Source organism: Amblyraja radiata, chromosome 7, assembly GCF_010909765.2.
Source record: "Amblyraja radiata isolate CabotCenter1 chromosome 7, sAmbRad1.1.pri, whole genome shotgun sequence".
NCBI classification, from domain to species: domain Eukaryota; kingdom Metazoa; phylum Chordata; class Chondrichthyes; order Rajiformes; family Rajidae; genus Amblyraja; species Amblyraja radiata.
Window position 1 is genome coordinate 42,866,232 of NC_045962.1, and position 26,917 is coordinate 42,893,148.

At 44.7% G+C, this 26,917-nt stretch overlaps 2 protein-coding genes across 2 annotated transcripts in view; one reads left to right on the forward strand and one right to left on the reverse strand.

The window, feature by feature from the left end:
• Positions 1 to 7,103, forward strand: part of atic (5-aminoimidazole-4-carboxamide ribonucleotide formyltransferase/IMP cyclohydrolase) — a 33,549-nt gene extending 26,446 nt beyond the window's left edge. Inside the window, 6 exon segments of the mRNA XM_033024332.1 lie at positions 703 to 792; positions 1,274 to 1,402; positions 2,301 to 2,393; positions 3,119 to 3,298; positions 4,456 to 4,611; positions 6,839 to 7,103. Coding sequence (XP_032880223.1) covers positions 703 to 792; positions 1,274 to 1,402; positions 2,301 to 2,393; positions 3,119 to 3,298; positions 4,456 to 4,611; positions 6,839 to 6,958 — 768 coding nt within the window. The 3' untranslated portion in view covers positions 6,959 to 7,103.
• A 3,116-nt stretch (positions 7,104 to 10,219) lies between these two features.
• The window catches only part of fn1 (fibronectin 1), a 94,990-nt gene continuing 78,292 nt past the window's right edge, over positions 10,220 to 26,917 (reverse strand). Inside the window, exons 40-48 of the mRNA XM_033023497.1 lie at positions 24,841 to 24,930; positions 21,692 to 21,786; positions 21,284 to 21,604; positions 20,335 to 20,473; positions 18,682 to 18,849; positions 17,300 to 17,425; positions 15,196 to 15,302; positions 12,770 to 12,850; positions 10,220 to 10,925 (exon numbers count right to left, since the gene is read on the reverse strand). Coding sequence (XP_032879388.1) covers positions 10,860 to 10,925; positions 12,770 to 12,850; positions 15,196 to 15,302; positions 17,300 to 17,425; positions 18,682 to 18,849; positions 20,335 to 20,473; positions 21,284 to 21,604; positions 21,692 to 21,786; positions 24,841 to 24,930 — 1,193 coding nt within the window. The 3' untranslated portion in view covers positions 10,220 to 10,859. The remainder of the gene's footprint in view (positions 10,926 to 12,769; positions 12,851 to 15,195; positions 15,303 to 17,299; positions 17,426 to 18,681; positions 18,850 to 20,334; positions 20,474 to 21,283; positions 21,605 to 21,691; positions 21,787 to 24,840; positions 24,931 to 26,917) is intronic.

Sequence of the window (26,917 nt, forward strand, 5' to 3'; positions counted from 1 at the left end):
AGAGTATAGAAGCAAGGATTTAATGCTGAGGCTTTATAAGGCGCTGGTCAGGTCAGGTTTGGAATATTATGAGCAGTTTAGGGCCCCATATCTGAGGTAGGATGTGCTGGCATTGGAGAGGGTCCAGAGGTGGTTTACATGAATGATCCCATAGATGATTGGGTTAATGTCTGAGGAGCATTTTATGGCTCTGGGCCTGTACTCACTGGATTTTGGATGAATTACGAGGAATCTCGTTGAAACCTACCAAATAATGAAAGGCCTAGATCGAATGGATGTGGAGAGGATGTTTCCAGTAGTGGGAGGGTCGAGGACCAGAGAACACAGAGTAAGAATAAAGAATGTAGCTTTAGATTGGAGATGAGGAGGAATTTCTTTGGCCAGAGGGTGGTGAAACTTCATTTCAATTAATGGGTGTTTTTAAAATAGGGATTGAGAGGTTCTTGATTAGTAAGCGTGTCAAAGGTTATGGAGATGAGGTTTAGAGGAAAAAATAGATCAGCCATGATTGAATGGTGGAGCAGACTCGATAGACTGAATGCCCAAATTTTGCTTCCTAAGTTCATAAGTCTTATGAATGGCTATGAAAGCATAGGGAACGGATGATGGGATAGGGAATTGTAGTTTCCTTGTTAAATAAACTGTACTTTCGTAAAGCCTGTCTAGTCTCCTGAAACTAATCTACCCATACCTATGTTACAGGTGTCGGATGGAATCATTGCTCCCGGTTATGAGGAAGAGGCTTTGAAAATCTTATCCAAGAAGAAAAATGGGAATTACTGTGTTCTGCAGGTAAGTGGATTAATTGGCCCCATCTCTTCTGATGTGATATCCCGCTTCCCCTCTTGACCTTCATAATGCTGTGCAGCTTTATAGTGGATGTAGGTTGTTTCTCTTTTGGGAGTTTGCTGAAGATGAGTTGGAGGAAGGGAGATCTTGCTTGTCCTTTTATCTTTACACGAACTACCCAAGGGGTTGACTGGACCAGGCAAGCCTATTAATCTTAGATTCAGGCCTCGGGACTAAAAATCTGGTCACGTACGGTCTGTGAATGCAGGCCAAATATTTTATGAAGCGCATTTATGGCTTCATTAAGGTTGCATTGCTAATGGGTGTGGCACAGGAGATAGTGTAAGAATGAACTATGCGCAGATGTAAAGACTTCTCTTTTAAAGAAGATGTCTCGACCCGAAACGTCACCCATTCCTTCTCTCCAGAGATGCTACCTGTTCTGCTGAGTTACTCCAGCTTTTTGTGTCTACTCTTTTCTTAGATGGATCCAGAATATGAACCAGATGAGTTTGAAACCCGGACAATATTTGGATTGCATCTGGCCCAGAAGAGGAACAACGTACCCATCGATCGCTCGCTGTTTAAGCACCAGGTCACCTCACCCAAGGATGTAAGTGATTGGAATGCATCCGTTCTGATGGGATTCCTTGCATACCCAGTGCAGAGAGCAAACATGATCTTGGTTTGATATCTTGCCCAAAGGTTGATGCTCCCACAGCTGAATGTGATGGTGTACTAGCTAAATGCTTGTGCGGAAGTTTCTGAAATGGTGATTTAAATAATCAAGACAGGGTAAATTGGTGTGCGTTTTGCAAGCAGCGGGTTGTGGGATAGCTCAGCCGCTTCAGAAATACCTTGACACCCTGTCAATCCGAATCAACGTCACACAAGGTCATTGACCTGCCCTGTCTACTGCTTGCTCTGACGGCCCATCTTAAATGATGTTGCAACATGAGCCACCCGCCAGTCTTCGGAAACTTCACTTGTGCTGAAGATGGTGCAAATATCTCTGCAAGGGTTTCTCCAATTTCTTTCCTTGCTTCCCACAAGGTCTGAGAATGTAAGCCTTGGTTAGGCCCAGGGCATTCATCCACCTTAATGTGCTTTAAACTTGCCAGTAGTTCCCCTTTGATAATTCGCATATTATCTAATTCATCCAAGAAATGTCTAATATCCCCAGTCTGCTGTGGCTCCCGTGACAGACTCTTTTGGAAAAATCTGGGATACTATCCCTGGGTGTGATGGGGCATCATTCCGGTGGGACATTCCGCATCTGAAGCCCAAACCTCGTGAGGGCAGTATTGGCAGAATAAGCCAATCTCCATCTGCTATGTCCAGTAGATGTCTGTTCTTTCCCGTATCCTCCCTGAACGGTCAGTTGGTCTCATTCAGCCAGACCAATGCCGCAGTGTTCCTTGGCCTGGGGTCTAGAATGATTTACAGGTGGGGACGGCCACTGACATCTGGTTACTTCACTGGCGTTGACCCTCCCCTCTCTCTCCCTACAGCTGCCAGAGTCTGCCATCCGTGACCTGATTGTGGCCAGCATTGCGGTGAAGTACACTCAGTCCAACTCGGTGTGTTACGCGAAGGATGGCCAGGTGAGTGTTGCATTGAGCAGGTGCCGGGTGGGTTTGAGGCAGTGCGGCAGAGGCGGTCATCAGGATGCATGCCTTCCCAAGCCTTGCAACGAGGACTCGAGTGCATTGCTTGGTCCCAGTATTTGTCAGTGAGAGCAACTAATTCATCCCAGCCCAGCCTTAATACGCCCCCCTGTTTGCTGATACCCTGCCATAAAACACCCGGAAAAACCTATGCAGGTCAAGGGGAGAAGGTACAAACTGTACAGACAAGCATCCGTAGTCAGGATCGAACCCGGGTCTCTGGCGCTGTAAGGCAGCAACCCTACTGCTGTGCCACCATGTCTATGATTTCCCAAGACCTATATTGATTTGCTCTCTTTTACCTGATCTCTGTAACTTTCCCTCTTGCCTTCTCCTTTGAGACTGGAGCCCTTCCCACTGCCTGCTCCCTGTGCAGTCGATTGCAGGCTCCATTCCTCTGCACCTCCACTACTCTTGCTTCCCTGTACCCACCACACAACTGTATTCCAAAATTATGAGCGACTAGGTCGGGTGAGCTCTAACCAGGGGATGTAAGACGACGGTAGAGGATTAGAAATGAGATGCTGCTGTGAATCAAACTGCCCATGGATATTAAGCCTGCTCCTTTGCCACAGAAGGGATGGAACAATTGGTGGGGATGTTGTGTATCATTTTTGTTTGTGTACCTGTGCCCTCACTAATCTCTTGAATGCTTTACCAAGGTCCTGGGCATCGGTGCAGGTCAGCAGTCCCGCATTCACTGCACTAGACTGGCAGGGGACAAGACCGATTACTGGTGGCTCCGTCACCACCCCAGAGTGCTGGCCATGAAGTTCAAAGCGGGTGTCAAGCGGGCTGAGATTGCCAATGCCATCGACCAGTATGTAGGCGGGATGATTGAGGTAAGGTACAATGCAGCACCCCTGCAGGTAACCTGTATAGACTTGACGGTGAGATGCCACAGTCATGGTGCTCTATTTGGGGTCTAGCTCTTCCAGAAGCTTTGGAAGTTTAATTACCTTGAAACTGTGTGGGGGTGGAGGGGGGAGGGGGGGGGGGACTGCCTCTGTTTGCTTCTCCTGATTATACAAACTAGTCTCCATCCTTGATCTGATGGTTCAGTGTGATCATGGGAATTGTTGTGCCTCACTTTATGTACATGCACAGAAAATAACGCGAATTGGGCACTTCTCTGTAAGTTAGTATCTGTGTTGCTCCTCCTGTGATCTGAGGGCCTCAAAGCACGTTACTACCATAGTATTTCTAACAATGCAGAACCCAATTTATGTGGACCAAGCTCTCTCAGAAATCGTCACCAGAATTTACAGGGAAGGTTTCAGTGATGGTAGCAGAGAGATGCATTTTGGCATCTGCTTGACCAGTGCAGAGCCAGCCTGGTTAGTCATAGAATGATACAATGTGGAATCAAGCCCTTGGGCCCACTTGCCCACACTGGCCAACACTGTCCCAGCTACACTAGTTCCACTTGCCTGCGCTTGGTCCATATCCCTTGAAAACTTGCCCTATCCATGTACATGTCTAACTGTTAAACGATGGGATAGTCCCAGCCTCAACTGCCTCTTCTGGCAGCTTGTTCCATACACCCACCACCCTTTGTGTGAAGAAGTTACCCCTCTGATTCCTTTTAAATCTTTTCACCTTGAACCTATGTCCTCTGGTCCTTAATTCCCCTCCTCTGGGCAAGAGACTGTGCATTTACCCGATCTATTCCTCTCATGATTTTGTACACCTCTATAAGATCACCCCTCATCATCCTGCACTCCCAAGAGACCCAGCCTCCTCAACCTCACCCTATAGTTCACACCCTCTAGTCCTGGCAACATACTTGTAAATCTTTTCTGAACCCTTTCAAGCTTGACAATATCTTTCCTATAACATGGCGCCATCTATAACATGGTTGCTTTCCTATAACATGGTTGCAGTCTCTGTGGAGACAGTCTCCACTCTGGTCCAGTTGGCCAGTCAGGAGCTGCTTATTTTGCCCACACTTGTGAGGTGTTTCCAGAGATGATTGGATGTCCTCTTATTGTCTCCTCAGGTCACAGAGCTGCCCAAGTGGCAGGGAATGTTTGAGGAGGCTCCAGAGCAGCTGTCGGAGATGGAGCGCAGGAACTGGATCTCCAGGCTGAGCGGCGTTGCTCTCAGCTCCGATGCATTCTTTCCTTTCCGGGACAACGTTGAACGAGCCAAGAAGGTCAGTTTTGTAATGATCGGCCACTGCTATTCTGGATTTTATATTTTTAGATAAATACTAGGATATCAAGAGTTCCATCAAGAACTTTACTTGTTTCGCTTCTCCCACCCCAAGGTCCATCATATGGTCAACAGTGTTAAGTCCAAAGTGCATTCTTGACTTCCCAGCTGCCAGCAAGGCTGCCCAAGACAGGTGCTTACCAGGGGTGCTGAACCCACAATCGCAATGTGCCACAGGATGCTGGTGAAGACCGGTCCCTCAAGTCCCACCAGAAAATCACCATAACCATCATCCCATTAACACCGTGGTGAATGGAGTGTTAATGGGATGATGGTTATGGTGATTTTCTGGTGGGACTTGAGGGACCGGTCTTCACCAGCATCCTGTGGCACATTGCGATTGTGGGCTCAGCACCCCTGGTAACCACCTGTCTTGGCCAGCCTTGCTGGCAGCTGAGAAGTCAAGAGTGCACTTTGGACTTAACACTGTTGACCATATGATGGTCCTTGGGGTGGGAGAAGCGAAACAAGTAAAGTTCTTGATGGAACTCTTGATATCCTAGTATTTATCTAAAAATATAAAATCCAGAATAGTTATTAAATTATTATCAATTAGATTGAAAGATATTGGTATTTGGGAATGCAGCAATTATGGAAAATTAACATGCAAGCAATTTACAAGGCAAGTTTGGATGGTTTGCTGGCCTTTATTGCAAAGAGATTTGAGTACAATAATAGATATCTTGCTTCAATTAGAATATGGGACCCTGGTGAGACTATCTGGAATACTGTGTACAGTCCTGGTGCCTCTTGCACGAGAGAAAGATAAAGAGGATCCACTGGTTAGGTTTCCAGGATTTATGTAAGAAGTTATTAAGTAGATCAGGCCTGTGCTTCCTAAAGAGAAGTAGAAGAGGATGTTTCAATGAAACATATAAAGGTACTTGCATGAGAGATGTATGGAAGGTTTCACAAGTTGAATGTCTGGAACCAGTGTAACTGGTTATGGAACAAGTGCAGGAAGGTGCCACAAGGTAAGCGATCACAGAGTGGCCCAGGAGCAGAACTGGTAGTGTTACCTTGCAGAACCACGTACCAGGTTTAATCCTGACCTCTGCTCTGCTATTGTGTGGAATTTGCACATTCTCCTTGTGACTGCAACTTTTCTCCAGATACTCTGGTTTGCTCCCACATCTGGAAGACTTGGGGATTGATAAATTAAATGGCTGCTGCAAATTGCTTCTATTGTGTAGGCGAGTTGGTCGAAATGTGGGAAGAATAAAATGGGATTAATGTAAATGATTGGCATTGATTTGTGCTAAAGGGCCCGTTTCTGTGCTTTACACTTTGGCTCCCAAGGCAATGATCTAATTGAATGGGGAATCGGGGATCAGGGGCTGAATGACCTGTAGCTGCTATTTATGTTCTGAGTTTATGCAGGAGTCCATCAAAGACTATTTTTTCAGAGTTATAAGTATTGTAGACTTCAGTGAGGTTGGTCGTGCCATCTTCATTCTTCAAAATTGTTTTATCTGCAAAGTGCCCTCCACCTTTCACTCAGGTCTCGCTAGTCAGCATAATTACTCTCCTTTTGAAAGGTCTTCACCTAAGGGAATGATTACATTTAAATTCCCCACTTTCTACTCACCCACCACTTATTTTAACTGGTATGAATTCCTTTTTGAGATTTGCACCTCACTTATAGCTTGCTTTCCCAAGTAACATCAGCAAATTGGGATACTTTACCCTCCTACACATCAGTCTGCCAACCTTAAATGTATCCGTTTATTCCTTTAATCGTGCATTCAAACTCCTGATGTCCGAGTGCTGTGAATCCTTATTGCAAATCCTCATATACGCTCTCTAATTACTTTCAATGGCTCTGATCATAGAGCATAGAAACAGGAACTTCTTTCCTGTGGCAGACCAATCATTTGTACTAATCTGATTTTCCACTTGTTCGGTAGACTTCTATGCCTAGGTGATTCAGGTGCTTTTTAAATCTTATGAGACCGAGTACTGCCTCCACCACCCTCTCAGGAACTGTGCTCCAGATTCCAACCACTCTATCGGTGGGGGGGGGGGGGGGGGGGGGGGGGGGGGGGGAAATCTTTCTCTGATCTGTTATGAACTTATACCCTCTAGTTTTAGACACTTCTGCCTTTTAAAATCTTTCATATATATACTGTAATCACATTAAATTCACCTTTTTTCTTTCCTTTCTGCAGAGTGGAGTAAATTTCATCGCTGCCCCATCAGGGTCAGCCGCTGACCGAGTAGTGGCCGATGCATGTGAGCAGCTGGGTATAACTCTGTTCCACACCAACCTGAGACTTTTCCACCACTAGAATCTCACTCTATTATCAGCTCATTCATTGGGCCACATTGATGATTTGTGGGGTTTTTTAAATGTGTCCACTGCTGTTATTGATGTTGGAAATTGTTCTCTGGAGGCAATTGTTATAGATAAATAAATAAATAAATAAACCAGTCAAATGAACAAACATGTGTCTTGGATTACATTGAAAATGGGAGCCACGTGGCAATACGTTAGAAAAGTTGATGCCTTGTTTGTACCGACGTACTAGACTTCACCCCACCCGGAGTGAAGGTATCCTTAAATCTCACTGTCCTGTTCCTCACCCTTAGCCAACTAAGGCCAGTCTGAAAACATCACCCATTTCTTCTCTCCAGAGATAGAAACATAGAAAATAGGTGCAGGAGTAGGCCATTCGGCTGTTCGAGCCTGCACCGCCATTCAATATGATCATGGCTGACCATCCAACTCAGTATCCTGTACCTGTTTTCTCTCCATACCCCCTGATCCCTTTAGCCACATGGGCCACATCTAACTCCCTCTTAAATATAGCCAATGAACTGGCCTCAACTACATTCTGTGGCAGAGAATTCCAGATTCACCATTTTGTGTGAAAAATGTTTTTCTCATCTCAGTCCTAAAAGATTTCCCCTTTATCCTTAAACTGTGACCCCTTGTTCTGGACTTCCCCAACATCGGGAACAATCTTCTTGCATCTAGCCTGTCCAACCCCTTAAGAATTTTGTAAGTTTCTATAAGATCCCCCCTCAATCTTCTAAATTCTAGCGAGTACAAGCCGAGTCTATCCAGTCTTTCTTCATATGAGAGTCCTGACATCCCAGAAATCAGTCTGGTGGACCTTCTCTGTACTCCCTCTAAGGCAAGAATGTTCTTCCTCAGATTAGGAGACCAAAACTGTACGCAATACTCCAGGTGTGGTCTCACCAAGACCCTGTACAACTGCAGTAGAACCTCCCTGCTCCTATACTCAAATCCTTTTGCTATGAATGCTAACATAGCAAACCTGCTGCACCCGCATGCCTACTTTCAATGACTGGTGTACCATGACACCCAGGTCTCGTTGCATCTCCCCTTTTCCTAATCGGCCACCATTCAGGTAATAGTCTACTTTCCTGTTTTTGCAACCAAAGTGGATGACCTCACATTTATCCACATTATACTGCATCTGCCATGCATTTGCCCACTCACCCAGCCTATCCAAGTCATCTTGCAGCCTCCTAGCATCCTCTGCACAGCTAACACTGACCCCCAGCTTCGTGTCATCCACAAACTTGGAGATGTTGCATTCAATTCCCTTGTCCAAATCATTAATATATATTGTAAATAGCTGGGGTCCCAGCACTGAGCCTTGCGGTACCCCACTAGTCACTGCCTGCCATTCTGAAAAGGACCCGTTAACTCCTACTCTTTGCTTCCTGTCTGCCAGCCAGTTCTCTATCCACATCAATACTGAACCCCCAATACCGTGTGCTTTAAGTTTGTATACTAATCTCTTATGTGGGACCTTGTCGAAAGCCTTCTGAAAGTCCAGATATAACACATCCACTGGTTCTCCCTTATCCACTCTACTAATTACCTCCTCGAAAATTTTTATAAGATTCGTCAGACATGATTTACCTTTCATAAATCCATGCTGACTTTGTCCAATGATTTCACCACTTTCCAAATGTGCTGCTATCCCATCTTTAATAAATGACTCTAGCAGTTTCCCCACGACCGATGTTAGACTAACTGGTCTGTAATTCCCCGTTTTCTCTCTCCCTCCCTTTTTAAAAAGTGAAATGAGGACATCAAAAAAGCTGTTATCAGTACAGTTAACTATAGTAAAACTCAGTTGGTCAGGTTATTTGCCTGGAATGTGAGCCAGTCTCAATTGTGATCAGAGCCAAGGTTGGAGTCTGGAACAGCAGCTGCTGGAAATGGAGGTAGATTTGCAGGAGTGAGGGTTTGGAGTGATAATATATTTCCTGCTCCTTTTAAACTTGCCGGGTTTACTGTAAAATCTATTATATTTCCGAGTAATGTTTTTAAAATAAATAAATAATACATTTGTGCATTCAAGGAAGGAAAAACCAATACAGAAATCTGGGTCTACTAGAGATTTACTAATCATGCCATGTACGTTTTCATGCAAATCATTGATATAGATGCTATACAACAATGGGACTAGCATAGAACTCTGAGGCACACCACTTGTCACAGATCGCCAGTCCGAAAAGCAACCTTCCACCTTCTGCTTTCTTCCGTGAAGCCAATTTTCTATCATTTTAGCTATCTCTTGAATCCCATGGGATCCAACCTTCAAACCCTGTTCAAATGTGTTTTAAATTATGTAAATATATCCACCTCCACTACCTGGACACAGGAAATCTAATCCATTAGTACTAACAACGCCTTCCCAGTCAGTAGGAAGTTAAAATCGCTTGAGATTGTAGTCTTATTATTCCTGTACATCTGATTTCTTTAGTTTGGTCCTGCTGACAACTGGGCAGCCTGTAGTATAATCACATTAAAGTGATCGTCCGCATATTTTTACGTTCTGCACAAATGGCCTCGCTGATGATCTCCCTGGATAACCTCTCCAAAATACTCATGTGGTGTTCCTAATGAACAGTCCAATTCCCCCTTCTCTTACCTCCACCTCTGTACCCAGGAACATCGAGCTCCCAGTGCTGCCCATCGCTCAACTCTGCTATGGGGTTACATTAGCTACCCTCCAATCCTCAGGAACTACTCCAGAACTTAAGAGTTTTGAAAAATTTATCACTAATGCATCCACTATTTCTGGGGCTACTTCCTTAAGTACTCTGGGATGCAGCCTATCTGGCCCTGGGGATTTATTGACCGTTAATCCATTCAAGTTACCTAACACCGCTTAACCTGGATTTCACTTAGTTCCTTCATCTCATTTGACCCCCGGTCCCCTGCTATTTCTGGCAGATTAATTATGTCTTCCTTAGTGAAGACAGAACCAAAGTAGTTATTCAATTGGTCTGCCATGTCCTTGTTCCCCATGATCAATTCACCTGTTTTTGACTGCAAGGGACCTACATTTGTTTTAACTAATCCTGTCTGCCTGTCCCGCTGAGCTACTCCAGCATTTTGTGTCTACTCTAAGGCCAGTGTGCCAGAAAATCCTTGAAGCGGGCTCACAGCGATTTGTTCTGGCTGATACGCGTAGAGATTTATATGCTGCAGAATTTCCTTTCGCTTACTGAAATTTGCTGCTTCACGCGGTGTGTACGCGAGGGGAAGACCACATAGCTCTCTGTCGTGTTTAAACGTTTTATTGAAACGAGGTTCATCTCTCCATTGCCGGTAAGGCAATTGCTGTTTATCTGTAAACAATCACTGTTCACACAAAATATACCAGCAAAGGATTAACATCTTCCAGCACCAGTAGCATCCATGTTTATTCAACAGTATAAGAATTAGAGAATAACAACATTATATTGGGGAAAAGAAGGAAGAAAGTACTGATAAATAACAGCTGATTCAGTTACACAATTACAACTTTGATCATTTGATAGTGGGGTAGGGGCATTTGAAGAGAAGGGTGTGCATTTTATTAATTAGCAGTGCGCTCATTTAACCCATGTATAGCTTATATGTAGTAGGGAGAGAGGGTTGCAATTCTTCAGAAGCTGTGAGGCGTTTCCCCCCCCCCCCCCATTGCAGTTGTGGATTTAAAACCAGCCCATTACAATTTCCATTAAGACGACTTGAGTTGCCGCTGGCTCTTGTTGGCAGGCGATTGTAGATGAAGCGGGTGATAGGGTAGGATGGAGGAAGTGGAGAGTTTGCGAATCGAAGCCAGGAGAGTGTTGGAAGGTTAGACCCAGGCAGCCAGCAGCTCCTGTGATTTTGGGAAGTGTCCATTGCTTGCTACTTTGATCTTGTTGGCTGCCATCTTACTCCAAGGAGGACACTGCCAGTACGTCCCTCGGGCCACCGCATTCCAACGGACAGTGCACATACTGGGGAGCAATACACATGGTTAGAAACAAGCTGACATCAAACAAGCTATTATCAGTACAGTTAACTATAGTAAAACTCAGTTGGTCAGGTTATTTGCCTGGAATGTGAGCCAGAGTCTCAGTTGTGTTCAGAGCCAAGGTTGGGGTCTGGAACAGCAGCTGCTGGAAATGGAGGCAGATTTGCAGCAGGAGTGAGGGTTTGGAGTGATTATATATTTCCTGCTCCTCTTAAACTTGCCGGGTTTATTGTAAAATTTATTATATTTCTGAGTAATGTTTTAAAAATAAATAAATAATGCCTTTGTGCATTCAAGGAAGGAAAAACCAATACAGAAATCTACTAAAGGAGATTTACTAATCATGCCATGTACGTTTTCATGCAAATCATTGATATAGATGCTATACAGCAATGGGACTAGCATAGAACTCTGAGGCACACCACTTGTCACAGATCGCCAGTCCGAAAAGCAACCTTCCACCATCACCTTCTGCTTTCTTCCGTGAAGCCAATTTTCTATCATTTTAGCTATCTCTTGAAGCCCATGGGATCCAACCTTCAAACCTTGTTCAAATGTGTTTTAAATTATGTAAATGTATGCACCTCCACTACCTGGACACAGGAAATCTAATCCATTAGTACTAACAACGCCTTCCCAGTCAGTAGGAAGTTAAAATCGCTTGAGATTGTAGTCTTATTATCCCTGTACATCTGATTTCTTTAGTTTGGTCCTGCTGACAACTGGGCAGCCTGTAGTATAATCACATTAAAGTGATCGTCTGCATATTTCTACGTTCTGCACAAATGGCCTCGCTGATGATCTCCCTGGATAACCTCTCCAAAATACTCATGTGGTGTTCCTAATGAACAGTCCAATTCCCCCTTCTCTTACCTCCACCTCTGTACCCAGGAACATCGAGCTCCCAGTACTGCCCATCTCTCAAATCTGCTATGGCAACTATATCAGTCGCATGTGCCAATCGTGTTCAGATTATCTGCCTTACCTGTTTGGCTTCCTGCATAAACTAAATGCAAATTTAGCCTATCAGGCCTTCCACATTTCCCGCCTGCCTACCCATTGAAATTACTTTCTTAAGCTTGATACTGCTTCATCTTTGTCATCTGCCACACAACTACTGTGGTCCCACTCACCTGCCAGCTTAGCAAATCTCTACCAGGATATCGGCTGAATACAGACCCTGAAACAAACATCGCCTATCCATGTTCTCCAGAGATGTTGACTCACACGCTTCAGTTCAGATGTGATCAGTCTCACTTATGGGAGTTACCTCGTCCCAAGAAGGGGTCCCAATGGTGCAAAATGAATCCCTTCTGCCTGTCCCAGCTCTGTCACATATTCATTTTCCTTATTGTCAGGAGTAAACCAGTATATAACCCTTATTCGTTATGTCATTGGTCCCAATATGTGCATCAACCTCTGGCTGTTTGCCCTTCCCCTTAAGAGGAGTCCTCCTTGGAGACATCTATGACCCGGGTTGCCATTGAGGAAATGCACCACCTTGGAATCTCATTCGCTGGCACTATCCCCCTAACTAATGTGTTTCCTAAAACTACAGACTAAAATTCCCCTGCTCTGTGGCCAAGCTAGCTGGGATGCCAGGGGCTGTTGCTGCTGCTCTCTTCTGAAAAGTCATCATCCCCCACCATCTGTACTCAAAACAATATGCTTGTTACTGGGGTTAATGACCATGGGGGAATCTTGCACTTTCCTGTCCTGGTGGTCAGCCCACCCTGCAACGTGATCACCTCTATAAAGCTGCTGTTTGTGATGCTGGTACCATCATGTATTTAAAAGAACCCTTGCCCCCTCCGGGCTCGTACTCACCCTTGGATTGGTCACAAAATCAGACTCTTCCGTATCTACTGGGGAATATCCAGGCCTTCGGCAGTTGTTGCAATGCCAGCCCTGGAATTAAAGAAACATGTGCATGAGAGGCAATAGAGGCCTGTGGCTTCAAACATTATTGAACATCCCTTTTCAAATCAAATTTGACATCTGGTGCTGTGAACGCTGACCAATGGAAATTTTGGCATAATGACTTTAAAGTGTGGAATGGAATATGAAATACTTTTTGTCACGTGATCAGGCACAGTGAAATTCCTTGCTTGCGTACTGAAGGTATGTAAATAGTGGCCAACTACAGCACGCCGCTCCTCCTTTGTGGAGGGAAAGTCAGCAGATACTAAGGGAAGGTGAACAGTATTGACCGATTCTTCAAGGAATTAGATCATCTCAATTTGCTTTTAGAATGCTAAAAGCTGTAGCCATTCCATTGTTCTCTAATTCCATCCCCTTAATGCACCCCTCTGCGACGTTGGGATGACGGCCGAACCTCCTTGTAATTTTTCACCTTCCAATCGGCAGCACAGTGGCGCAGTGGTAGCGTTGCTGCCTTGCAGCACCAGAGACCCTGGTTCAATATTGACTGGGTGTTGTCTGTACGGAGTTTGTACGTTCTCCCTGTGACCACGTGGGTTTTCTGCCGGTGCTCCGGTTTCCTTGCCACACTCCAAAGAGGTATAGAATTGCAGGTTAATTGGCTTTGATTAAAAAAAAAGAATTATCCCTGGTGTGTAGGATAATGGTAGCATATGGGGTGATCGCTGGTCGGCATGGACATGATGCGCTGAAATACCTGTTTCCACCCTGTATCTCTAAAGTCTAAAAGTCTAATCTGTTAATGTTGCCAACATTGAGAGATGTACAGATTCAGAGCTCAATTTGATATGGATATGATTATCCGAAAGTGATATATTTTAATGTTTGTGGAGCGTGCATTTGCAATAATTTTTCGCCTCCTCAGTACCCGTCATTATCAAGACTAGATACAGTCTAGACTGAGTTAGATATATCTCTTGGGTTAACAGAATCAAGGGATATGGGGCGAAAGCAGGAATGGAGTGCTGATTTTGGACGATAAGCCATGATCATATTGAATGACGGTGCTGACTCGAAGGGCTGAATGGCCGGCTCCTGCACATATTTTCTATGTTTCTATGACTAGTCTGTGTCGTGTCCGTGCACTACTCCGTGCAGTGCCAGATTGGTGGGGATGGGAGTGCCAGCTGCTTCTCCCAAGTTCATAAAAATAGAACCTGCATTCCTATAGCACCCATCACCATCTAGGGGAAATCCAGAATGGTTTACACCTGGTGTCTTATTTTGGGAAATGCAGCTGTCTTTCCGATTTAAGAAACAGAGGAGCACAATCCTGCAAAAAGCAAAAACCATATACAGAGAATTTCTGGATTTAATGAGGAAATGTGCCCTTGGGATACATTCCGGGTGAAATTCTATAAATCAAACATTTTATGGGTATTTATTGCATCCTTGTATGTAGACTGTGCACAATTTGATGTAGCAAAAATACCTGTATAAATTAGAGATCTGCACCCAAAGGAGTCACCAGCATTTGAATAAAATTGCTGTGTTTCTAGATTACAAATCGGCAGCTGTAAACCTATTTGGGTATCCCAAGGTTGTGAAAACACATAAGGAGTGAAAGTTCTCTTAAATTACAAACAACTTTGATCAGGAGGTCACAAGAGCCCTGCAGTTTCTTGGTTATGTTGTACATTTGCGAAAGCCTTACGTTCCCAACCATATCTTGCTTCTCCAGACAAATATTTCTAACAACAATCTGCTTGAGGAACTCGTTGGGTCAAACAACTCCTCTTGCTGCTGGGCGTGGGATGAATTGTTGACAGGGTCAATAAGGTTTTGACCTGAAACATTGCCCATTCCCACCCCCCTCCCCCCCCCGAAGATATTGCTTGACCTGCTGAGTTTCCTCAGCAGATCGTTATCAGATTTCAACGTCTGCAATCTCTTGTCTCCAAGTAATTCCCAGAATCTTTTTAAACCTTTGCAGGTCCAGATTTGCTTAGTTAAATCTTTAACATCAAAACCACAGGTAAACAGGGACTTGTTTAGCAACTTACTCCTCAACACATCGTCCATTCTGCACTGGAGTATTAACCTGGGTCTTGCACTCCATCTCTGGGCTGAAGTTTGGGACACCAGGCATTGAAAGCATCTTACACCTTAACATTTCCAGCTAATGGTACCAGTGGAAATCTGTTAACAGTCCCTCGGAAAGATGGAATTCTAGTTAGATTTGTGCAAGAATTGTGAAAGTGCAAGAATTTCCCCAAGGATCCTTGTAGTTAATGGGAGAGGACTGGTAAAACAATGAGCAGGTGACAATATAACCACGATTTCAAGAAGGTTTAGATATTAAACCAAGGTACCTGGAATCCTCCCACGCAGGTGCATGAGCAAATGTTGCCAAGGTATTCCTTCTGCCACTGTTCTCCAATGTTGTACATGCTCCCTTCATCGTAACATGATCCTTCAACTGTGCATTGAATAAAACAGGCTGTTAGTACAAACACATTGCCACAGTGCTACATTGTCTAAGATGGTCAGTCAGAGACAGTCAAAAGATTTTGCGAAGTATGTCAGATGGAGGGAAGCTCCCCAGTTGTGGAGATTTAGAAATCTTAATGGGTGTTTTGGGGGGGGGGGGGGGGGGCAGAGGCCTGGTGAAGTTCTTAATGCAAACATGGCATGTGACCAACTGGAAGTGTGAATGTTAGGGGAGATGGGAACTTGGAGATAGAGGGAGTAGTTTAAGAATTTGCGCCATAGGATGGAAATTAATCCTTGGTCATTAGATAGATGTAAAATATACCTTTGTCCGTAGGATGTTTACAATGCTTCCAAATGCCTGCTACTTTGGTTTCATTGTCCATTTTAGGGACTTGGCAGCTGATCTCAGCTTCAAGGTGGAATAGTTTCCCATCATGGTGCAGGTGGGACTGGAATCTGGTTCTCAAACCAGAACACCTTGCTGAGTTTAGCTGACTGCCCCAAATATTACCAATGGCTCCCACTTAAGAAAGGCTGCAAGGAAAAGCCAGGGAAATTCAGACATTACCCTTGCATCAGTGGTGGGTAAATTATTGGAGAGGATTCCTTGCAGAGTATCTACCAGGATTTGGGTAGACAAGGACTGAGATTGTCAGCATGGTTTTGTGTTTGAAGATGTGACCAAGAAGATTGATAAGGGCTGAGTGGAAGATGGTATCTACATTCAATGATTTTGACAAGGTACTGCATTTTGTAAGCTGGTCTGGAAGAATAGATCATATGGGATCCCGGGCAAGCTAGCCAATTGGATGCACAATTAGCTTGAAGGTAGGAAACGGGTTTGATTTTTCTGACTAGAGGCCTGTAAGAAGTGGTGCACTGCAGGGATTGGTGATAGGTCCATTGATGTCGATTATTTAATTAACGATTTGGATGTGTTAGTAACATTGGCATGGATTACACTAAAATTGTTTATATATATATATATTTATATATAAGGTGCTGCATTTTGGTAGGACAAACCAGAGCAGCACCTACGGAGTAATTGATAATACCCTGCACAGTGGTAGAAAAAGAAGCCTAAGAGTACAGATAAGGTAGACACAAAAAGCTGGAGTAACTCAGCGGGACAGGCAGCATCTCGGGAAAGAAGGAATGGGTGACGTTTTGGGTCGAGACCCTTCTTCTGACTGTACTGATTTGTCAGAATGTACAGATACATGGTTCCATGAAGGTGGTGACACGAGGACAGGGTGGGGTGAAAATGTCTACAGTACACCAACTAAGGCCCCTTCTGGTCTGAGGCTAGATACGCCGAAACGTAGGAATCTAAAGAGTTATCCTGGAGAGGCATATACTGTAAGATTTTGAGGGCATAGATAAGGTGAATACCCAGTCTTTACCCCAAGGTTAGTGAGTCTAAAACTAGATAGCATAGATTTAATGTGAGAAATATAGGTTTTAAAAGGGCCCTGAGGAGCAACGTTTTCACACAGGATGTTGAGTACAAGGAATAAGCTGCTGAAAAAGTGTTAGAGGCGGGTTCAATAAAAAAACAATTAAAGACACTAAAGACTGGTAGGCACAAAATGCAGGAGTAACGCAGCGGGACAGGCAGCATCTCTGGAGACAAGGAATGAGTGACATCAAAACCCTTCTTCAGACTGAAAGTTACAGGAAAGGGAAACGAGAGATAGATGATGATGTGGAGAGATATAGGACAAATTGATGAAAGGTACATGGATCAGATATGGGCCAGATGGAGGTACTAGCTCAGTTGGTAACTTGGCCAGCATGGACGCTGGGCTGTAGAGCCTGATTCTGTGCTTTTTAGGGCCTGATTGTATGACCTTGTCTTCTGGGACAGTGTTAGCCAAATGCACACCTGCTGGCTTGGGGCAGGTGGAACATCAAGGAAAAAGGAAAGCTGGAAATGACGTAGAGAATGACAACAGCCTCATTGACATTTGACCATTGACTTACGTCGATCACATTTATATTCTCCATTTCTGCTGCTCAGACAAGTACAGCTGAGCAAGTGGCCAGTCTCACTGCGCCGATTCCATTTTTCACCCATGTGATAGTTCATGTTGCCATCGTGGCACGACACTGGACAGGAGGGAGTAAAGGAAATGGTTATTGATGGTTACTGAATAACTCTAGTTAACACAAGAAAATAACAATTCAACTTCTGTGCCCAAAATTTATGTGAGGTTTCTTTCCTTAGCATTCGCCTTTTAGATGACAGTGCTCTCAAAGGTTAGACAAGGTTGTACACAGCTGCATAATCACCACCAAGCTAACCAAGATCAGTGGCTCAATAACCAAATTCAAGATATGGTTCTATATCGTTCAGCGTATGGAGTGGGAGAGACCAGGAGAAATTCCTGCCATGCCGCACATTGCCCCATCTGATTGGGTAACCTACAGACTCCACAATCCTGTACTTGAAGGGTTGTGTTCTGTGGGAAAATGGCCAACACAATGTAATCCTTCCACTGCTAGAATAGCTGCAATGAAGGATATTGCTTCAATGTGCTTACTCATTACTACATTAGTTCCATGCCTGCAGCATCTTCCATTGTAGTAATGTATCCAATTCCCTTTTTTTAAATTACAACTTTATCTGCATCATGCCAGATAACAAAAACATTAATTGCCCCTGAATTTGGTTCTTCTGGTTCTAGAAGGTCCTGCCAGTAGAAAGTTTCCCCTCAACGAAATCAGCCAAACTCGGATAAGACTCGCTGTCCTTCTCTGCTCTCAGGAATACAATCCCTATCTACTATACCTCATCATTAGTATTAAATCTGCACCTTAACTGGATGCAATATCCCAGCTGAGCACAAATCATAAATAGAGTTGGGTCAAGTACAACTTTTTTGCCTCATGTTCCTTTATAAACCCTGGGCAGATTTTATGAACTTTAAAAGCCAGTGATAAAAGGAATGGTCAATACAATGTCACTCGACAGACTAATATAACTGTCCTTACATGAAGTAATATACAATATGTCCAAGATGCATTTCAATAAACTCAAGACTCAGGAGAAAGCAGATGTGAACATACTGTAAATCATGTGCATCCTAAATTCCCAGAAAATTCATTCCATTCCTAAGTGGATCTTGGCCACAGTTGCAAATTCCTGATCGAGCTCTGGAATCAAGGCATTACCCTTGTGACAGTGAGCTCACATGTCAAGTGTCAACTCTGAAAGCTTGTACTCGCTGTGGGTGCCATCTAACACGCCTGTCTGTTTATTTTAGTGTTTATTTGAAATCGGCCTCAAAATCGCCAAGAGATGTATGTGTGAAGGGGCGGGACATCTGGAGGGAGGATTGGAGAATGTGGTGCAGACTACTCACCAGGTGAGTCACAACTGATGTGACCAATTCCATCGCTTTCACTTGAACAAGTGCACACCACTTTCAATCCAGTCTCGGACAACTTTTCCCACTCCTGTCCAATTATATAATGGGTATTGGTGACGGTGTCATGGCATTTTCTCCGAGGGTTATTGGCTGTTTCGATAACTGCGGGCGAGAAACAAAGAATTAATGCAAGAAACTGGAACCATCTTGGCAATCGCGCTTCACCAAACCCAAAACCTTTCAGTGCCTTCCGTGACCACTATCCACTGTGGTAAATCTGCAGGAATACCACATTGCAGTACTCTTGTACTGTCTCAAGTGCTGCCTCACAGATGAGTCACCAAGCAAAGGCTTTGCCAATCTTTCCACAGCCTCACACCCACCCAGGTACAATCCCACGCACACTATTTTTTTATTTAACCGTTGGGTGGAAACAAAGTGATGTGTTGAAGAAGTTGATGGCTCAGGGCAATTCAGTCCATCGGCTACAGCCTCTGGGTAGAATCACATTTCCATCACTTTCCCTACTGTCCTAAAAGTCATTCTGTCTCAAATGCTTCTCTAATTTCTCTTTGGAGATCAGATATATTCTGTCTCCACTTATAGTTCCAGGTTATAATTACTCTGAGATCTCACATCCTTCTTTTATTCAGTAATGGCCCCATCTACACCTCTAGTATAAACAACACAAAGGGGAAATTTGTGGTGCAATGTTCCAGGGTTGTGAATCGCCCAACATATCTGGCAGTTGTTGTGCCAAAAGAGCTGTAACCCTACAAGAATAATCGCAGAGGCACTGGGTCATGAGACAGATTTGTTTAGCAGGAGCTTTAGTCTCAGGTCTGTCCGAACATCCCCTTCAATGGGCTGTCATGGCAAGTGGTATCTCAAAGGATATTTTTAGGGGAAAATTTGGTGTCAAATGAATGATGGGATTATGAATAGACTGAGTTTCTGTGTTGCACACTGCCACATTTCCACAAGAGTGCAAGCAATGGAATACCTTCTCATGATGGCGACACCTAGTTTGTGAAGCAGAGTGAGGCAGGATGTGAAGAGGAGACTGTCTGAGGAGTTGGATGAAGCGCCCTTGTGTGTGGGCAGAAGAGGAAGAAGCAATCTCGGTGAAGACAGGGAGCAGTCTGAAGTATGGTCATAGTAACATAGAAAAATAGGTGGAGGAGTAGGTCATTCGGCCCTTCGAGCCAGTCATTCAATATGATCATGGCTGATCATCTAAAATCAGTACCCCGTTCCTGCTTTTTCCCCATATCCCTTGATTCCTTTCGCCCTTAGAGCTAAATCTAACTTTCTCATGCGTTGAGGTAGTCATAGTTAGCTGAAGGAGGGGGAGTGGGGGAGTTAAGGCAGAATTAGTTAGGGGCTGGAGAGTCCCGCAGAGAGGCAGGCGAGTGAGCAGCAAAGGTGAGACACTCAATGACAAGGTTGAGGGGGAAGGCCATCGTGGTAGTGAGACATTAACAAGTTGAGGAGGGGGTGGAGACAGACCTGTTGGAGCCAGATTGTTTGGCTGAGCTGCTGAGGGAGATGGGGGTAGTGATGGGGGAAGATATTACATCAGGAATGTGTAGAAGTTTCTTCCCACCTGAATGTTTGTGTTGCTGCAGCAGTCATTCATAGACTTACTTGGATACCCACCAGTGACTGTCGTCTCCTTTACCATTTGTTTCTTATCACCATTCACAGCTTCCACTATCACTTTGTAATGAGTTCCAGACTCAAGGCCAGGAAGCACAGCGTAGTGTGAGGATCCTGGTACACGCACCTGGAAGACAGACAGAACAGCTTATCACTATGGCAACCCTCCACTCACCCTATCAGAACTATTTCCTATGTGCTGTCCTATCCTTTCTCTCCCCCACCCTGTCTGCAAACTTGGATTTCTCTCCTTTTGACCTGAAGTTTTCTTTTTCATTCTCCACAAAAGCTGCCTGTCAGAATTTTCAACCACTTTGGTTTTTCCAAAAACTTGAGGACAGGATATCCTGTTCTATTTGTGGAGGGCAATACTCTGGGCTCTCATTGAGGGCTTCAAATAAACGCACCTCTATTTCCTTACACACCCGGATCACGCTTTGGATGGTATACGGTTGGAGCCTCAATAAAAATAGATTAGGATAGACAAGTTTATTGATCTCAGTTGTGGATCTCCAGTGCAGCACAGTGGCACACCTTGTAGAGCTACTGCCTCACAGCTCCAGTGATCCAGTTCAATCCTGACCACAGTAAGTTTGCTCATTCTCCTTGTAACCACGTGGGATATGGTGTGCTTCCTGGGGGAATAGTGGAGGCTGTCTCACATTTTATGAAGCATTTAGTCAAGCATTTGAATATCCAAGATATAGAAGATGAGGGACCAAATGTGTCTCAGTGCTTCAGTGTTGATAAATGTAATGGAGAGCATGGACATGTGGGCCTAAGGGCCTGTCTGTGTTGCACACCAAAGTAAAGGTGTTTTTCAGCTCACCCGATCATCCCCACCTATTCCAAGATAATAATTGGAAGTTCTTCCTCAGTCAATAATTAGTATCTGAGATTCTATGGAAGAGTATCTATGGATCATGCAATCAATTACCTGCGTGGTTTGTCCGCTATGACCAACAGGGTAATATGTGACCAGGTATTCGATGGTGCCAGGAAATGGCGACCAGCTGACGCTGGACTTCTCCGGTCCTGATGGTCGGGTGCTAGGTGGCGATCCATTCTCATCGTCAGGGTTTTCAGGCCAATGGGTGGACACGGTGGGGTGTTCACCCATTGGTTCATGGTTCCCTGAATGGGGTATCTTTCCGTCCTTTGGCTTCTTGTGGGTGGTGGGTCTCTTATCGGTTGATCCTTCTGGCTTCCAGGGGCCGCGATGTATTTCTGTAACGGGAAGGGGATATCCTGCGCCATGAATGCCCGGTCCACGATGCCCTGGCCCCCGATTGATTGTGGGGTTAACTGGATTCCAGGTGGGAAATGATCCTGGAACGCCATTTGTTCTGCCCTCTGCAGGTGACATTGGCTTCCGAGTGATTGGGGGTTTATCCGGATGCCGCACAGGAGTGGCTTCAGTGACAGGCTGCGGCTTGCGGCCTTGAGAGCAGAAAAGCAATGGGAGGTTAATAAGCTGTAAGCAGCAGTAATTAGTTTTAATGGGTGTGCAGAGCAACAAGCTCAGAACCAGCATGGTTGGTCTGTTATTGGTTAAACTGGCATCTGACAACTTGTTGAAAGGCATCAGACGCTGGTTAAACTGTCATGCGCAACTGGTTAATCTGCACATCAGCAAAGCTTTTAACATTAGAAATACATTTACAAACTTAAACTTAAATTAGTATCTAAACTAAAAATACTTCCAAAAGTAAACTACTTAAATGTGCTTCCATGTATTTAAATCATATGCACACAATCTGAGTGCATTCCAGACATTCCAAAAATAATTCCTTCAAGAAATCCTTCTCGCTGCACCTCATCTCACCTCACCTGTGCCCCGCCTATGAGGAAATAGCGACAACGCAGCACTACGGAAGCACAGCACTGAGGGCTCCTTCACCCCTCGTTGGGCACATTACGCAGTTACACACAGGGTGACACGGTAGCATAGCAGTAGAGTTGCTGCCTTACAGCGCTTGCAGTGCCAGAGATCCGGGTTTGATCCCTACAACGTGTGATGTGTACAGAGTTTGTACGTTCCCCCCGTGACCTGCGTGGGTTTTCTCCGAGATCCAAGATCTTCGAGGTTCCCTCCCACATTCCATAGACTTACAGCTTTGTAGGTTAATTAGCTTGGTATAAGTGTAAATTGTCCCTGGTGTGTGTTAATATGTGGGGATCGTTGGTCGGTTGCGGACTAGGTGGGCCATGGACATGTATGTCTTCTCCCCACTCCTGCACTGCTCCTGGGAAATGTGCTGGAAAAAAGACACAGCCGTATCAAGTTTTACTGTTTTTTAATGACTGCTCAGGGGGGGGGTATATCAGTCGGGACTACAAATCTTATTTCCGCAGGATGAGAATGTACAAGACATTGGTTGAAAATGTACATGGCATCTTCAAAAACGACACTTCCTTGATCAACTGGACATGAGCCAAGGAATGAGAAATGGGAAATGGAGTTTAATTCAGATAAGTGTGAGGTGTTGCACTTTGGGAACTCAAAAGGGCAGCAGTCTTCAGCCATAAGGCCCTGGGAAGTGTTTTTGAAAGAGGGATCTAGGAGTAAAGGTACATGGTTCCCTGAACATTGTGGCACAGGTTGGTGAAGAAAGCTTTAGGCATGCTGAACTTCATCAGTCAGGGAATTAAGTTTAGAAGTTGGAATATTATGTTATCGTTGTACAAGATGTTGTTGAGGCTGCACTTTGGAAAATTGTGTTTAACTTTGGTCACCCTGTTATAGGAAGAATGTCATTAAGCTGGAAAGAATGCAGAGAATATCCACTAGCATGTTGCCAGAACTTGAGGGCCTGAGCTATAATGAGAGACTAGACATGATAGGACTTTATTCCTTGGTGGGCAAGAATCTGAGGGGTGATTTTATGAAAGTGTATAAAATCTAGAAGGAAGATAAAATGAAACCCCAGGGTAGGAAAATCAAGAACTAGAGGGCATAGGTTTAAGGTTAGAAGGGAAAGATTTATAGGAACCTGAGGGGCAACTTTTTCACAGAAGCTGTTGGGGAAAAGGGATGAGCTGCCAGAGGAAGTTGTTGAGACATGTACAATAACAACATTTAAAAGGCATTTGGATAGCTACATGGATAGGAAATATTTAGAGGGAGATGAGAAAAATGTAGGCAAATGGTTATAGCTTAGATGGGGCATCTTGGTCAGCATTGACAAATTGGACCGAGTGGTGTTTTTCCATAACTCCATAAAGAACAATGTCTCCTATCATCCCTACAAAGAGGAGAGAGCCTTGCTGAACTGTCCTGGGTGTGGTGACATAATTCTCACAGGTGAGCAGTTTGAGGATTCTGAACCCGAGTTGATGAAGTAACAGTTGAGTCTGAATGGTCTACACCTGAGAGGAAACCGACACCTCCTCCATATGCACGTGTGTATAAACACACATATATGTGTATACACTCATGTACACACAAGTCCACACATGTATAAGCACTTACATGCATGCTCACACATTAGCACACCCACAAGCATACACATAAATAAATGTGTGCACACACACCCAAACCCTACACACTTCACTCTCCACACTTCAGTGCCAAGCAGTTTGTACTAGCAGTTTTGGTCCTCTAATTTGAGGAAGGACATTCTTGCTATTGAGGGAGTGCAGCGTAAGTTTACAAGGTTAATTCCTGGGATGGCGGGATTGTCATATGCTGAGAGAATGGAGCAGCTGGGCTTGTATACTCTGGAGTTTAGAAGGATGAGAGGAGATCTCATTGAAACGGACACGCTAGAGGCAGGAAACATGTTCCCGATGTTGGGGGAGCCCAGAACCATGGGCCACAGAATAAGGAGTAAGCCATTTAGAACAGAGATGAGGAAACACTTTTTCTCAGAGTGGTGAGTCTGTGGAATTCTCTGCCTCAGATGGCGGTGGAGGCAGGTTCTCTGGATGCTTTCAAGAGAAAGCTAGATAGGGCTCTTAAATATAGCGGAGTCAGGGGATATGGGGAGAAGGCAGGAACGGGGTACTGATTGGGGGATGATCACATTGAATGGTGGTGCTGGCTCGGACCAAATGGCCTACTCCTGCACCTATTATTGTCTATTAAACCCCGTCTCGTCAACTGGCTGATTTTGCTGCCTTGAGGCATTCGGTGAAAACAAATCAGCCCTTTTCTCCAATGGCTACTGGGCAGTCGGAAACATGGATCATTATTAAATAGAACCTTACCAAAAGCTGCCAGAAAGTCTTACTGATTAAACGCAGCATTTTCTGAAGTCCAAACATCTGGCTTCAGTTAAAATAAAATTCTAAGTAGTTATACTCTATTTGCGATTTGCCTTCAAGGGAATAAACTCTACAAATGACAAGGCCACGTTTTAAGCAGTGAGAAGTTACAACAAAGCCTTGTGCAGCCAGGATGAAGTTAAAACATGCTGAATGCTTTGGTCATTTACAGGAAAAAGGGATGGTTGGTGTGCTTCAACCTTCCATTTGCTGTCTGTAGTCCCTCACCTGTTTTCTTCGTCCCAGTCAGTTGCTTACTCTGCAGCAAATTCTGAAAAGCTTTTATGTGGATGGTGTACTCGGTGTCCGGCTGCAGTCCTATTGCGAGGGAAGAAGTGTAATAGTTTAGGTCAGGGGACGCAACCTTGTTCTGCATAGGAGCCAGGACCCATGCCTGTGAGCGGATGGCGGGCCACATCTATCGCCATAGTTAATAAATAACTAATGATAGTTTTTTTTAAATCGTGATAAAAATGACTTTGGTCATCCTGATATAGGACAAACAACAACTAAAGCACAACACTGTGGCCGGAGTGGAATTCCTCACTGACCCCGCTGATGCTTTGCTTTCCTCCAGCCCGCCCGCCGCTGGGCTCCCGAAGGAAACTGCTCTCGGCCCGCTTCAGTTTCACACATGCCTCGGTACTGAGTGGGGGTGCTTTTACTCCAGGTGGTCGGGAGGATGGATGAGGGGATGGGAGGGTAGAGACGGGGAGAGAGTGAGTCGACAGGTGTTGTGATATGGAATTGGCTGTTGTGTGTGTGTGAGAATTACTCTCGGATAAGTGTTGTGTGTGTTTTGTGTTAAGGTGCTGTCCCACTGCGGCGACCTAATCTACGAGTTTAGAAGAGTGTCTTCCACCTTCAACATGGTGGACACGAGGTCCTATGAGGTCACTGGAACTTTCCTTCATGTTCGAGTGAAGTCCCCGAATACTCGCTGCCTCAGCTAGGTTGCGGAAAATTTTCAACGAGTAAAATTTTGTCGGCATGGTTCTTTTTAACTCGTAGTGCAGTGGAGTGGGGTCGCTATTTAGTTACAAGCAGTCGAGGGCAGCCGTAGGCAATCTCCTTTGCTGACCGTGCATTTTGATTGGCTCATTGGAGTTTTCAGGAATAGGAAAACCCGACTCGGTAGGTAAAATGCCCGCTAAACTTTATTATACTTCTTAAAAGTGTCTCCACTCCTTCTCCTCCACTTCCCTCCCCCAACCCCCTCCGCGCTCTCTAAAGGACTTACCATACACTGTGCAGCCGTCTTTTACCTTCCTTTTCATCGCGGTGTGAATTTCAAACAGTGCTCCCCCGCTTTCCCTGGCCCGCCTTTGCAATGTGTTTGTGTGTGTGTGCGGTCGGTTGATAAAGCTCGTGATTTCAACGCGGACGGTCGATCCAGCTCGAGGTTTTCCAGGCGTGTGCCCTCGAGCTTGAAGGTCGAAGACACTCTTCCTAACTCGCGGATTGGGTCGCCGCAGTGGGACAGCCCTTTTACGCCTGCGGGCCGGATGCGGCCCGTTGGCCGTAGGTTGACAACCCCTGGTTTAGATTGTTGAAATGCACCGCACATATAGGAATATTATCCATGGTACTTTCTTGTTTTGTCACTTCAAAGTTTTGCTTTTGTTGTAAACAGTTTGGAAGATGAGTTGTTGTTTCTCATGCTGGCACTTGGCCTTCCTATTACAGTGCAGGAAACCAGAGAGGACATAATGGATGTGAGCAGCTTCCATTTGAACTGGTGTTTCATTTGCACTTCTTTCAATCTAATGTACTACATTTGGTGCTTATATGAGCGAGAAAACAAACACAATTCGGGTGACCACTGTATGGAGCACCTGTGTTCAGTCCACAGGAGTGAGCCCTGAGCATCCGATTTGCTAGTCAGTTTAATTCTCCACCCCACTCCCACAAAATCCTGCATATCAATGCCTCCTGCATTGTACATCTCATCTTCCATCTGTACAAGTTGCAGCATTCCCAATCTACACCTTCAACTAACTTGCGTTCTCTGTGTCAGAACAGGGTAGTTCTGCATACAATAATCATTCTGTAATATCTGTTTTTCTCTCTCTCCGGACACCCATTGATCTGCTGGGCATTTCCTAAAGCTCTGATCTGCGTTTCATAGCTTTCACCATATTCTTTTGTCGCATTTCCCTCTTTTTCCCTCGCTCTCTCTTTATCCATTCCTTATAAACTTATTAAACAAATTTATTCAGAGACTCTAGCCTCAGCCTCTCAGAGATATTTCCATTCTAGTCATCCCTCCTCACCAACTGTCGTTTTTTTCTTTCCCAGATCTGAT